Genomic DNA, 13,972 nt, shown 5'->3' with positions numbered 1-13,972 from the left:
GAAGGAGGGAGAAAGAGTGAGACCTGACACTTTCATCGCTCCAGTTAGTGCTGACAGGTATTTTCAATGAAGCATGCTCACCTCGACAATAAAGGACACAGCGAATGTGACCGCAAGCATCATCACCATGGAGATCCGCCACATGGTAGGGGTGCAAACAAGCTGGGAAAAAAGCAGAAGAAGCTGATCAACAACGTGTCCACACACTGGACACTGGTAGGAGCTTGTGTCATAGAATCATAGACTCAGAAAATCATTTAGGTTGGAAAAGACCCTTGTGTCCAACTGTAAACCTAACACTGTCAACTCCACCACTAAACCATATCCCTAAGCACCACATCTACATGTCTTTTAAATACCTCCAGGGATGGTGACTCAACCACTTCCCTGGGCAGCCTGCTCTACTGCTTCACAACCCTTTCAGTGAATAAATTCTTCCTAATATCCTATCTAAACCTCTCATGGTGCAACTGGAGGCCTACATTTCTATTACAGGAAGTAGTTGGAAGTCTGAGTATTTCAGCTCCACACTCAGCTCCAGCTTCCCACAGCTGGCAACACTGGCTTTCTGGCTGTAGCTCAACTTATTTTGGAGCTCAGATCCAAAATTTGGGTCAGCAGTTTCTCCAGGGCTAGGCTATTGCAGAATTTCTTACTGCCACTCCCTCCTTTTGTCTTAGCAAATCCAGTGTATTCCCTCCAGACAGCCCAGAGTTTTACAGTTCTCCTCAAAGGCATTTTAGCCCCTCACGGCTGCAGTGCTGACAGTGTCCTGGGTCACCACAGTCCACAACTAGACTGAGACTTGCTTTGAAGTGCCATCTCGTGGTAGATTCTTTAACTGGTTTTGCCTGCCGAGCCACTGGTCTGGGAACAGTTACACGGTGAGGCAGCTTTAGCTAAGCTGCTTAGTATTAAAAATCCAGGTCCATTCCCCTTGTCTGTGTTTCTCTTTCCATGTTTCATTATTTCCATTTCTAAATCCACTTGTCAACCCTCACGCAAAGCTACAGGACTAGAAGCAGCATCTTTTTCAGTATTTGATATCCAAAGGCACAACACTTCATCATTCTGATGGCAAATGTACTGAAAAAATATCTGTGTGTTGCTGTTGTTTTGTTCCTGCGACTTCTGCTACAAGGCTGTGTCACAGTGGATGAGGTTAACATCTCCCAGCCTCAACACCCTGTTGCCAGGTCCACTGACAACCCTGTCCTACCGCCGATGTAGATCTTATCCTTCCCTTGCATTTCTCCTAAGATAGATTTGCATAAGGCAACTCCCAGTCTGCATTCTGCCAGACTAAATAAACCAAGCCCTATCGGTATTTATTAATCAAGGATCAAGGCAGATCCTTTATTGCCATGACAGTCCCACTAGTCTTTCTCTACAACTGTTCCAAATCCAAATACTGCTTTAGGAAACTGAGAACTGTCTGAAATTTAAACAGGAAGCCTGAAAATATTTGGGACTAAGAACCGAGAGGTGCTGTGAGTGTGAACTGGCAGATCTTTGCAGGGGGATCTATGTGCGAGCAGCACAGCCTGAGAAACACAAGTGCATGGTGCCTTAGTTTAAACTTGCAGGGCCTAGCCCCTTTCCTCTCCTGGCTTCACAACTATCAAGCCATCAACATACCAAGCATGGTAAACTTAGTGATGTAATCTTCTCTTGTATGGACAACGTGCTGAAACAATCAAACATGCATGTATAGTTGCCCAGGTGCCAGAATGCACACAGATCTGTGTTTAGAGCTACTGTTATCTCCAGGTTCTTCCATCCCATCATCTGAAGTCCATCTCTTTCAATTTGATTTGCCTTTAGAGGTACTGTGTATCACTGCAAAAGTCTGTGCCTTTTGTTAAAAGCAATCCCAGTTACAGCAGGACTGGCAGCAGGAAGAAAACCCACCTTGGAACAATACTCACATCCATCTTAGAGTAGAGATCATCAATATCAGCAAACAGCAAGAAGAGGCAAATGCCCAGCTGTCCTATGAGCACCAGTATGAACACATCTGAAGAGACAAGAAGCAGCAAATAAAACCACAGGGTTGTGAGCAATCTCAGTTGCTTGCCTCTACTACAGAAGACTGTAATCATTTTCTGTGTGAAACAGTAAAAAATAAAATCCATTTCAGCGAAAGAAAAGTGAACAGAGTAAAACCCCAGCTTTACTGGTCAAGCAGATGTAGGTAAGGCTGGGACAAGCCTTGTAGCCACAGATTTAAAATGCTAAAAGCATCCTTCATAGAATCATAGAATCATTTAGGTTGGAAAAGACCTTTAAGACCATTGAGTCCAACCATAAACTTAAAACTGCCAAGCCCATCGATAAGCCATGTCCCTAACCCCTAATTCTGTCTCGTCTCAAGATCACTCATTCAGGCTGCCTTAAGTAATGTGATGCTTCGGTGAGCCAACACCACCTTCCTGCTACTCCTTAAAAGTTTTTATCAAACTCCATTTGTTTATTTCAGAAATCCAAACGCCAGGGCCAAGTTTTTAGCATTACAGAAGCACGAAATGTGGGCCCAGCTCAGAGAGCTGCTGGTCACAGGATGCCACTGGCACTAAAACTTCTGAAAAGTTGGCCTTTACTCATTTAGAAATCTAATACTGGGCTTCTGCTTTTTGGCTGGCATCACTTGAGTCAAGTTTTAATTTTCCTCTATTGAATTGACCTCTTGGGTTGACTTACAGATTCCTCCCTTTCTCCCCACACTTACAGTTTGTGTAAACAGGTTGCCTGAAAGGCTTTCCCTTGGAAAACACCAGCGCTACGATGATGCAGTTGATGGTACTTAGCAGCCACACTGTGGTGTTTTCATAGCTCTTGTAGCCATTGTCCATTTGCTCAAGGGTTACATCTCTCAACCCACCATGTCCCAGGCTGGAAATAGAGGAGGAATTCTCCATGTGATTGTTCATTGAGAGGCAGGCACTGAAAAAGAGAGTCACACCAGTCAGCAGACAATCACTGTCCTGTTTATTTGCCCTGGCTTCCCATACCACTATCAGGAGTTCTCTTTCACAGCCATGATTTGCTCCTGTTATCACAAGGTTGCAGGTTTTTGGCAATATCCTCAATTTTACCCACTGGATTGAGCTTTCTGAACTTGGCAGAGCCTGAGCTCAAACCTACTTGGATACTCTGGTCTTCTCTGCAATCAAATACTCCTCTTTGTGCTCAACAGCGGCATTCTCACCACATGTGCTGTGCTGCATGGAAGACGTGTTGGAGAACGTAGGGACCTGCAGACAACACTGCTTAATATGTCTGCACCCTGTGAGGAAGCACAGGCTCTGCCTGCAGCTGCCAACCAGGCCTGTAGTTAGGCTGATTAATAGTACCATGCAGACCTGTCCCATTTGGTCTGCCCTGTGGCACCCAGAGTCCCAAGAAGGGGACCTACCTGTGTATATCAGTCTTGGAATACCAAGGCTGCTCCTGGACCACCACGAACCCGAAAATCTGCATGCTGAGGCTGAAGAGGATGTTAAGTACAACAGAGAGCAGCAGCGGAGGCGAGACAAGTTGGCTAGGAGGCCTGTAGGGAACCAGCTTTGGGTAGGCACCTGTGAAACTCACTGAAACATGCACAGATATGTTTACTAGTGTGTCCAAAATACAAGCAGTGCTGCTGTATATTACTGTTATCAATGGCCAGCACTTTTTCAGTCTATAATATTCTTTATAATACATACAAATACTAGTATCGAGTATAAAATATAGAGTTTTTTCCTTACAAAATCTTAATGGCCACAGAGCAGGTTAACTAATGGTGTCTGACTATCATGAGGCTTTTTGGAAAAGAAAATGTTGGATTTTTATTTGGCTACTGTCAGGACCAAGGGTATAAGGATATGCTCAAGCTCTCCTGTTCTCTTTCTGTCACTTGCCAACTGTGGCTTGGGATTTTCTGTTGTCCATGTTCTGTGCATTCTCCTGGACTAAGAACATAGTGCCTGGTTATTTCAGCTGGTGGAGGACTGCATTAGCTGAATCAACAGGTTTTCCTCTGTTCTTAGGTTTAACAAAGTTATGCAGACTTTGAGTAAAATCGCTATACACAAAGCCTTGATGCAGTGTTCCAAATGGGCTACTCACAAGCAAGGTAGCTTTTGGCACCTGGTATTGTGGCTGAGCCTTTTAGGCTTGATTTAATCAAAGCCTTTTCCAGTTGTCTGTGTTCCAGCAGAGATGGAAGACAGCTATGTACTTTTGATATGTGCTTTTCATGCTCCTAGCCTTGCCACTCCTGATTTTGAATCTCTTCCTGCATTTATCTCAACCACCGCTTCTTTCCCTTTCCCCTCTAACATCAGTTTCCTCTCCTGTTCTTGGATTACAGTTTCCTGCTCTGTAGTGTCTGACATCTGTCTTTTCTGTCCTCTCCATTTTTGTATCTGTTTCCTCTCATATCTCCTGCCTACACAGCTTCACATATGAGTTGGATTCCAAACATTCAATCCCTACACTTTTTCATTTGTGCATGGATCCTTAGGTATCTTCTTGATCTGCTTTCCAAAGTCAACAGGAAAAAATCTGAATAGACTTCTCACTTCATTCCTCCTTCTAAAGACAACATCCCAGTTACCCACAACCTACATGTTCAGCAAATGCACCATTAAGAATTACCCATCTTATTTCAGAGCTTTTCTCAAACAAGAGACCTCTTCCACTAACCTAAACATCCTGTACTCTACATAGTCTCTCCCTTTTCTTCCTTTCTGTACACACTGTTATGCATTTCCAAGGAGGTGAAAAACATTTTTGATCATTCTCACATTAATACGTAGGATGACTAAGGGGCTTACTTGTCACACCAATTACAGTGGTAATAGCCAGATCTTGGAACAAAAATTGGTAATTCCCAAAAGAGTTTAGTTGCTGAAAAGAACACAAAGAAAAAAAAAAAAATCACAAATCAGACATTTGCCATGGGCTTGTTTATATCGTCTTCAGAAAGCTGTATTATTTTCATGGAGTTAATGCCCTCCTGTTTGTTCTGAAATGCTAGTCAGCAGATAAGAAGACCACACAATCCACCACCCTGCAGTGAACACTCTCATTTTGTGCATTGTTCAGCCTAACAATGCTTCCAGTTCCCTCAATGCAATAAAGAAGAAGGCTATTTGAAGAGACGTGCTTTCTCAATGCTGGGTGACTTCTGAAAGCAAAGCCCTCCTCTCTATTTGGGAAGAAGCCATGCAAAAATGCTTTAAGGCACTCTAGGGGATTTTGCTTACTGTCAAGCTAATTCATGCTTTAAATGCTGAGTAAATTGCAACAGCATATGCTTATGCCACATTCTCCCTTTTCACAGACATATGCCCTCACCCAAAATACTGTTCAGTATCTCAGCATTCTTTTTGCCCAGCTTGGATCTTGAGCCTGCTGGCTGAAGTCAATGAGAAGAATCCAGTTTTCAGCTGAGGGTACAGGAGGACCATATGATCATGCCACAGAAATTTGCAGCTCAGATAAAGGTAAAGCTCCATACCCTAGTTTTATTGTGGCTTTTATGGACTGTTTCTCCTACAAGGGAGTAGTAGCTCATCCAGTTCTAGCCAACACGTTCGCAAGGCATACCCAGTACAGCAGGAGAACACCAAGGTACTGAATGGTGCTGTACAGCGCCATGTACTTGAACATGCAGAAGGAAGTGACGAGGGCAGCACGGCCTTCCCTGTGTGGAGACATGAACAAAGGACAGCAATTAGATGACGGGTCTGCTCCTCTTGCCAGTCCTCTCAAAACGCTGTTCAAAATGAAGGCATGTGTCACAAGCAGAGAAGTCTCCACTGTAGATGCCCTCCTCCTGTAGCCTTGAGATAGTTAATGTATCTTAAAGGAATTTCAGATGGGAACAAGGCAAATGGCAATTTCAAGGTCAAAGGCATTTATTTTTTCCTGTTCTGGCCTGATGGGAACACCCAACACTAATATTTGAGAGGAGTGGGAACTGTCTCCTTTATGTAACAGGAAACAAACCCCCATGCTTACCTGATTAGCTCTGGCACACATGCTATGCTGGGGGTTCGGGATGTGAAAGGTGAAGCCACAGATGCCTCCTGCTCCGACAGTGATATCCCTGCATGTGCCACTTTCAAAGCCTGAAAGTTAATTCTCCTTCAGCACTCACAGACCAGGAAGACACAGCAACTGATATGTCAGCCAAGAAATTACCCCTTGTTACGTGACCCCTTCTGTGAACAGCAGCCTCTTTTCACTCCCTGGATGTGCTCTGCCTGAAAGGTTCCTCCAGTGGGGTGTGCTCGAGGCATCACACCCAGAAGAATGGGAATGACAGCATGGGAAAGCCCACTTCCCATAGAACCACCACCAGCTGCAGAAGACACGTTTGCCTCTGCCTCCTTTGTCAGCCCTCACTTGCAATCATACCTTATGTAGACAGTCTAGGTTCCCTGCTTGCTTCCCCCAAGAGAACCCTTGGGACTTATTGTTAAGGCAAGTGAGTGCTTCACTGCCTAGGTGGCATTGCTCCCACTGACACAAGGATGTGCAAAGTCATGGAGTGAACTAAACCTGCCCAGAAGGGAGTTATGGGTCCCACCTGAACATGGACCCTTCCTTTTGGAAAGAAAAAACTAACTAACTAACTAACTAACTAACTAAAAACAGACAAACAAACAAACAACCCAAAACACAACACACACACACACACGCAAAAAATTCTTGTACTTCAGTAAAATGTGCATTTATAAAAACCTTGTAGGGCTGCAGCTGTTCCCCATGAAAACTTCTCCTCACCTAAGCCTTCTCTACCTCCAGACACTGAAGATGAACACCAGTGGAGAATGTGGAGAATCCTCTGGTGGTTTTTGCAAAGGAAATTAATCAGTCCTTGAAACCACAAACCACAAGAATCTCTGCCTAAGACAGCTCTTGCAATGTGAAGACCACACTGTGGCCTGAATAAGAACTGGCACCAGTACATCTGCTCTGTCACTAAGCAGAGCACTCGCATCTCCAGTGTATGCTCAGTATGGGGTATTCTACTGGCATTGCATTAATTTTTCATTTTTTAAATAAATATATTGTAAAGAATTGTCACTTACCCCACAGTCATTGGCTCCATCTCCACACATGCCCACAAAGTAACTGAAAAATAAAGCGACCTACAGTTCAGTGCTGGGGAAAATGAGACCTATAAACAGAAGGAAATCAGAGCCTCCTCCATGCAAGTCATTTATACAAGTCATGCGAGCGTTTTGTTCAAAGCCCTTCTGGAAAGCTGAAAGACTAAAATACAAGCCCAGGACCATGGACTGTGCATGTGCCTTGGGTCTGTACCTCAAATGTGCCTATAGTAAAGAGTTTCTGCTATGATGGGCTGAAGAATTCATTACCATTAATTTTTATCTTCACTACAACAGACTCAGTGTCCCACCCCCACTGGGTGTGAGGTCAATTGTAAGAGAGGAAAGGGCTAATGCTGGCAGCCCTGCTCAGAAAGGAAGGATTGCAGGCACTGGTACCTCACGTTCACCAGGAATAGGCATGAATTTGTGGTTCAGGGAGGCCAAACAGTGGTTGGGGTGCTCAAAACTGCTCACACCAGGCTGATAATTCTGAAAGAGCCTAAAGCTCACCATGTTCTAGGGCAGGGCAAGGGGCCAGCTAGTTGGCTGGAGGTCTTCAAAAGATTTGGGAAACAGCTGAACAACAGGCAACAAAACACCTGGGACTCATGGATATATATACACCTCTGCAACTGTGAGCAGCACATGACATACTAATCCAGACTGTCCTGCCATGTTTCCTAACCCATCACACCAAGTCAGGAACAGTGCAATAAAAGGACTGCCAGCACCCGAGAAGCTGCAATCCTGGGAGATATTTCCAAAAATCTTGGGTAGACAAGTGCCCCTCCTTCCTGCACAGAAAGTGAAGTAAGGATGAAGGACGATGTGAACAAATGAAACCCAGAATCATGGGAGTGTTAGGTCTTTGATAGGCTGCCAAACCAACATGGACTTCAGCATCTCTTCTTTAATAGGCTTTTGCAATTTAAGTGCCAAAGTGTGGAAATTTCAGTTTTGTGCACTTCCAGGGAATGCTATGTTAGACAAAAGTTAACTCTTAACTCTTACTACACTCTTTTCAAGCCTGGAAATTCACCAAACACCTCTTAACTCTTAGTGCTCATTATGAACTTACTCCAGCTTTTGAAACTCTTCTACAAGGCTGGATTTTTGACCAGGAGACATTCGAGCAAAAACTGTTCCATTCAGCAGGAGCTGTAAGGAGAAAAAAGGAAATGACTTTTAAGCACTTGAGGTGAGCATCACAGTGATTTCAGCGATTATCTGGAACAGAAATCACCAAAAATTCACATTTCCAAACAACTCACACTATACTCAAAAACAGGAAAGGCTGATGATCAAAGATAAAAGGTATATTAATTAATATTTTGAAAAAAAATAACAATCACAATAAGGACAAGAGGCCTGGTGTGTCATTTGAATTACCTGATGAACAGAGGCAGGGATTTAATAGAAGACAATTCATGAGACTACCCTTTCCGTAAAACAGGCAAGTCATGCTGAATTGCATACAGATGAGCACAAATGTTTTAAGTTACATCCTCACACCACGAGGCAGGTTTGCTCCTCTCATGTGCAGGAAAAATCCATGGATTTTCAGATCTTTCTCCATATGTTAATATCAGAGATTCATCCAGCCCACTGAGTATTTCAAGGTTAGAACTGCTCCCAAAAGATGTCCTGGTACAGACCTCTTCAGCTAATTGTATCAGGACAATCCACATCTACTGAATGGCAAGTCTGCTCCGGTTAAATAATCCAGACCTTACCTTTGGAAGTAAGTGCCTGAAATGTTGTGCTATGATTTGGTAAGATTTTCCACTCGTAGCAAAATGATACTGGCCTGACTCCAATGCTGGCCTGATTTTTCTTTCAGTCTGACTGTCATTCTCCTATAAAACAAGACAAATGAGTGCTGCCTGCAAGCCCTCAAAAGCTACTATGTGCATTTACACAAGCACTACTACAAAGAAAAGGACATACCGGGGGAGAGCACTTGTGAAGAATCTTGGGAGACCTGGGTTCAAGGCCCATTGCCTTCGCCTGGATTTGTAAAGGGATTTAGGCATATAATGCCATTAATTCCAGTGTGAACTGGATCCTTCATTTGTCTTAAAAGCTGGCCCTCAGCTTTGCCACATTTGATAGAATTTATGCAACGCTGCCCATCTGGTGGGCTGCACTATGAGAAGGGTGAGAGAGCATACGGGCACCACAGCCGGGCATGACTTTTTGCGGTAAAATATGGTGAAGACGCTGCTCAGGCTGAGCTTTGGCAGAAAGGAGGCCCTCAACAGCCCCTGCAGAGACTCCTGACCATCTGCCTGACTCCAGTACCTCTCAGAGAACAGTCAGCATCTTCAGACATACACTTCAGAGAGTCTTTGTCTCAGTTTCTTTGTGGAGATGCTTGATTAAATATAATTTCTTAACATAGCTAGCCTATGTTTCACCGTGTATATGCAATTTCTCAACAGTTAATCTGTGTTTTAGTTCTGCAGGTATGGAGAAGTGCTAACTACCTGACTGAACAGGTCTGGTTTATACAGTGCAGTTCCATAGATTTTAAGTCCACATCTGTACTATTGAATTTACCTTACAGGGAAAGGAAACATGCTTTAAACTGGCATCAGCTAAGCATGTGGGCTGGAGACAAATCTTCCTTGGGATTCTGCAAAGCTATTCTCAAATCTAGCTAGGCAGTTAGCAAAAACCTGTTCACAAGATAATATGCTAGGAAGGAAGATCTAGGGGAGTACAATATAAACATCCATTCTTTTTAAACACTTTCCTAGCACATAACATTCTGACATGCAGAAAATGGTGAATGACTGGTCTCTGTTACACTAGCGTAATCTCACTGTATTATTTAAAGCATTCCAGCTGAGTTTGTTTAGCTCCTGCACAACACCTGCTTCTCATATGCTCACCAGGGTTCTGTAATCTCCAGTTTTTTCTTCTTCTAGTGGTTTCCAGGTTACATATGCTGAAAAAGATCCAGGTATTTCATTTGCTTCCACAAGAATCACTCTGTTCATTGGAGAAATCATCCCAGCATTTTTGGCAACAGTTACAGCTGTCTGAATGTTGTCACCTAGAAAAATCAAGGGGAGTGTCATTTTTAAATTTCTGCAATGAGGAATTGCTTATGGAGGAAACATCAGTCTTTTCCTGAATTCCACAAGAAGCAGCAAAATTTCAGAGTATTGCCTAAGAAAGCTTTGGTAAAAATCAAAACTTTGCAGGTGAGGTCTGTCTCAACAATTAAATGTATTTTCATCTGGAAATGAAATATTTTCATTTTGATGTGGAGATGAAATATTTTCATCTTCAGCTTCAGGAAATCCAGATGGGGAATGTGCTCCTAGATGATGTGTTCTAGACAAAAAAACAATAAGGGATTCACTGCTAGTATTGTTGATTCTCACCAACTGCCCTTAGACAGCTTTGGTGTAGGATGTGTTCTAAAAGAGGGGAAGCCCAAGAAGAAAAGATTTGCATTACTCATGGAAAAATGTCTTTGGACCATGTGAAAACTGGGGGTCATCCCATTCAAATCCAAACCAGACCTTCAAGAAAAAAATGGGATATATAGGGACTGCTAGGCATGATAACCAGATGTCATAAGGTTCAGTGACTTGTCCTGATCCATCTCTGCTCCTGTATGAGAACAGGATTTCATGAGGGCCTATGAAGAGGGGATCTTGCATGACATGTCTTTGTCCATGTCATCTCGTAAACTTAGCAGGGAGAACAAATGGACTCACTAGAAAGCATCAGAGGAACAGGAAGGCTCTGATCTGTGGTGAAAGGCAGACAGATTAAGAGTTGGGTATCTGACACAGCCTGGTCAAGTTGTCAGGAACACAAGCCTGCATAGTTCAGCTCACATCATTATTACAACACAGTTGCTTCGTGGACTACAATTGTCTGAAAGATACCAATGTCTGTGCCTTCCTACCTGTGGTGGTGAGAAAGCGATAGATTGTTCACTCAAACATCACTGAACTCTCTGTATGGGACAGTGGCCACATAAATAATCCACCTTTTTTAGATACCTGTGATCATAACACTCCTGATTCGGGCAGCACTGAGCTCTTCCAGGACAGGCTTTGTCTCCCTCTTTAATCGATTCTCCATTATCAGCAGACCCAGGAATGTCAGATCAGATTCTATCTCCTCCCTAAGAGTGAAGAACAGACAGACAGATTTAATTCTTCTTTTTGCCTTTTGCCTGGTTTTCCATTGAATTTGGTGATAGTCAGTTCTAACTGTTAACCATCCCACCTAACTCAAAACAATTAAAATAAGGTAGTTTTGTTGTTTGGTTTTTTTTTCAGCAGTCCCAGGCTGTCTGTGTTTCGTGGTGCTACCTCAACACCAGCAGGGCTTGCTTCCCACTGTCCGGAGAATCTTCACATGACTTTTCATTCTTCTCTTCTTCTCTTGCTCTGAAGAATGAGTTCAAGGCACAGTCGGTTTCCAGCTCATGTTTGCTTAATTACCAAATCAAAAAAAGGGCCAATTTTGACCTGTCTGCTCCACATATTGACATGAAGCCTGATGGATAAGTTGGATTGCTTTCCATTCATTCACCATCCTTAGCCAGCATAAAAAAGCACCCTGAATTTCCTGCAGGATTCCCTAACTGTGGTGGTCTGATTTGGAAAGTTCATGTACACTAGTCCTTCTCATTTGAGGACTGTACAACAAAGAAACACATCTTAGTAAAGTATCTGCTACTCTTGACAGTAGGACCTGTGCAAACAGCATGTGAGAATGCCAACTCTGTTCTCTCCTACTCTTTTCTTTACACCTGTGCTATTGCCTGTTTTACAGTTCAACACATGCAGCTGAGAACAGAATTGGGTAAACAATCTGATCCCTGAGTCATAAACTACAGGTCTCTTAGGGAGACAGGTTGACTCCAAAGAGTCTGAAAAAAACTAAAGCTTTCACACCCTTATTTTAGCCACTGTAGTGAGAAGGTGATGCCAAACACTTGCATGGCTGTCAGAGTAGCTGAGTCAGGTAGTGCTCGAATAGTCACTGCTTTCACAGCAGATCTTGCGTTTGACCTTCAGTTTCCCTATTTTGCCTAGCAGTATATACATCACACATGCTATAACTGCATACACAACTGCAAAATATGTGCCAAATCACACATATTTGCTCATTGGGTTGGATAGGTCTGTTGTGACACCTGTCACAAGAATTAAACAAGCCACTTGCACTTTGCCTTGGTGTCACTGGCCCTTTCAGCAATCCAAAAAGCCCATGAAAGAGCAAGTGAGTCCTGTCTGGATTAGGACCCGCAGCTATTAAACAGAGAGGACAGTAGATGCTAAGTAATGGCAAATGTTTCGGAAGTGATGTTTTTAGAGTATCACGGGCAAAAGCTAGAGGGATTTGTGTAAAAGCATATGAATCCATGCATAGGTGTTCTCGTGTGAGGCTTGTGGAAAACTAATACCATGAGCATAGCAGAAGTGTTTGTTTGCTTCTCTAGAAACTAAAGAAAGCTAAAGCAAGAAAGCTAATGGATTGGACCAAGACAGCAGCAGAAGACATTTTGCTAACTTTGGGCCAGAGAACAGACGGTGTAACGGAGACCATCTGCTGCCTTTGCTTAATCGAGGAACCAAGATTAAAAAAAGAAAAAAAAAGATACTTCTTTTGAGTTGAAAGCCTGGATAAACTTGCAAGAAGATTGGTAGAAATGATGGACGGAAGGACGCCCACACTAGACTTCAGAGTGTACTAGAGCTGTACTTTCTATATTGATCCACTGTTAAGAAATGTGTAACAATTGTGGACACATGCTATAGGCATGGGGTAGTGAGGCGCCCTCTACCCATTCTCAGACAGACCTGTATCCAGACTTGAATCAGATTCCCTCTGGCCTAAATCTAACAAAATTCTGTACTACATCCCTGCTCTTGGTGGGAGTGTTGTGGTAGTGGTACCGTGTGGGGCAGCACTAGCCCATGGCTGAATGTGGCTGATAAGAAGCAGTCTATGCCTTACCTTGTCAGATCTGTAGATTGCTTCCCTGACTGAAGAGATTTACACGCTAGTCCAATGACCCTGAAGCCCTGCGCTGTGTAGAGCCGAAGCTTGCTTTCAAAGTTTGATGGGACTGTGCAAAAGAGGAAAAGAGAGTCCATCACGGCATTGACAGCTTTCTAATAAAAGGAGCACCTTGGAGCAGGGAAGGTTCTTTTCCCAGAGGGCAGGTACACTTAATGTCTACAAACAGGCCAAGGACACCAAGGAAAGCTGCTAGACTGAACTTCACTTGACAAGAAAATCATTGCCTCTCCTCTGTCACTTTGCACTTAGGATCCTAAACTATCCTGCAAAGACTTAGCTTCTTCCAGTGTGTCACGAAGGAGCTGTGCTCTTAGACCTGCCCTCCCAAAGCTTGGAGAAAAAAAGAACACTTTTTTTGGTGTATACTGGATCAGTAGACAACTTTTTCAAATATCTATTCTGGCAGAGACTGCACACGTTGTACAAGAGTTGGTACTTGCTTTTATCTCTCAGCAGTCCTTCTTTGCTGAGAAGGGCTGTATAAGAGCCCAGCCTTAGCCTTAGAGCACAACAGAGAGACTCTGACTTTTCAGGCTGATAAAGTCTTAGACCCAGAAATCCCATTTGGACCTTCCACTTCACTGCACCATCAAAAGTCACTTATACAAATGTGTTTCTAGGAATCATTTATAAATGTTACTTACCCGTTTCTGCTCTACATAACATGGCTACCGTTTCTGGAGCCCCTTTTGTGAAGACCTGTTGTTCACCACCAATTTCCTGGGCAATGACAGACATTCTCTGCAAAGCTGAAGAAAATGGAAACTGATGTAAAATGGTAACTCCTTCCACTGGGGCCTAGGAGA

General features: G+C 43.3%; 1 protein-coding gene across 1 annotated transcript in view; it reads right to left on the bottom strand.

The window, feature by feature from the left end:
• The window catches only part of ATP13A4 (ATPase 13A4), a 41,159-nt gene that overhangs the window by 2,458 nt on the left and 24,729 nt on the right, over positions 1-13,972 (bottom strand). Inside the window, exons 17-30 of the mRNA XM_071812298.1 lie at positions 13,811-13,964; positions 13,101-13,212; positions 11,132-11,256; positions 10,004-10,167; positions 8,843-8,965; positions 8,188-8,267; positions 7,086-7,128; positions 6,010-6,119; positions 5,596-5,692; positions 4,821-4,893; positions 3,416-3,590; positions 2,729-2,943; positions 1,929-2,017; positions 82-162 (exon numbers count right to left, since the gene is read on the bottom strand). Of these exons, the coding sequence (XP_071668399.1) occupies positions 82-162; positions 1,929-2,017; positions 2,729-2,943; positions 3,416-3,590; positions 4,821-4,893; positions 5,596-5,692; positions 6,010-6,119; positions 7,086-7,128; positions 8,188-8,267; positions 8,843-8,965; positions 10,004-10,167; positions 11,132-11,256; positions 13,101-13,212; positions 13,811-13,964 (1,641 nt within the window). The remainder of the gene's footprint in view (positions 1-81; positions 163-1,928; positions 2,018-2,728; positions 2,944-3,415; positions 3,591-4,820; positions 4,894-5,595; positions 5,693-6,009; positions 6,120-7,085; positions 7,129-8,187; positions 8,268-8,842; positions 8,966-10,003; positions 10,168-11,131; positions 11,257-13,100; positions 13,213-13,810; positions 13,965-13,972) is intronic.

Source organism: Patagioenas fasciata, chromosome 9 (genome assembly GCF_037038585.1).
Source record: "Patagioenas fasciata isolate bPatFas1 chromosome 9, bPatFas1.hap1, whole genome shotgun sequence".
In the NCBI taxonomy this organism is placed as follows: Eukaryota; Metazoa; Chordata; class Aves; order Columbiformes; family Columbidae; genus Patagioenas; species Patagioenas fasciata.
The sequence above is the reverse complement of the archived record's forward strand: the minus strand, read 5'-3'. Positions and strand labels throughout refer to the sequence as shown.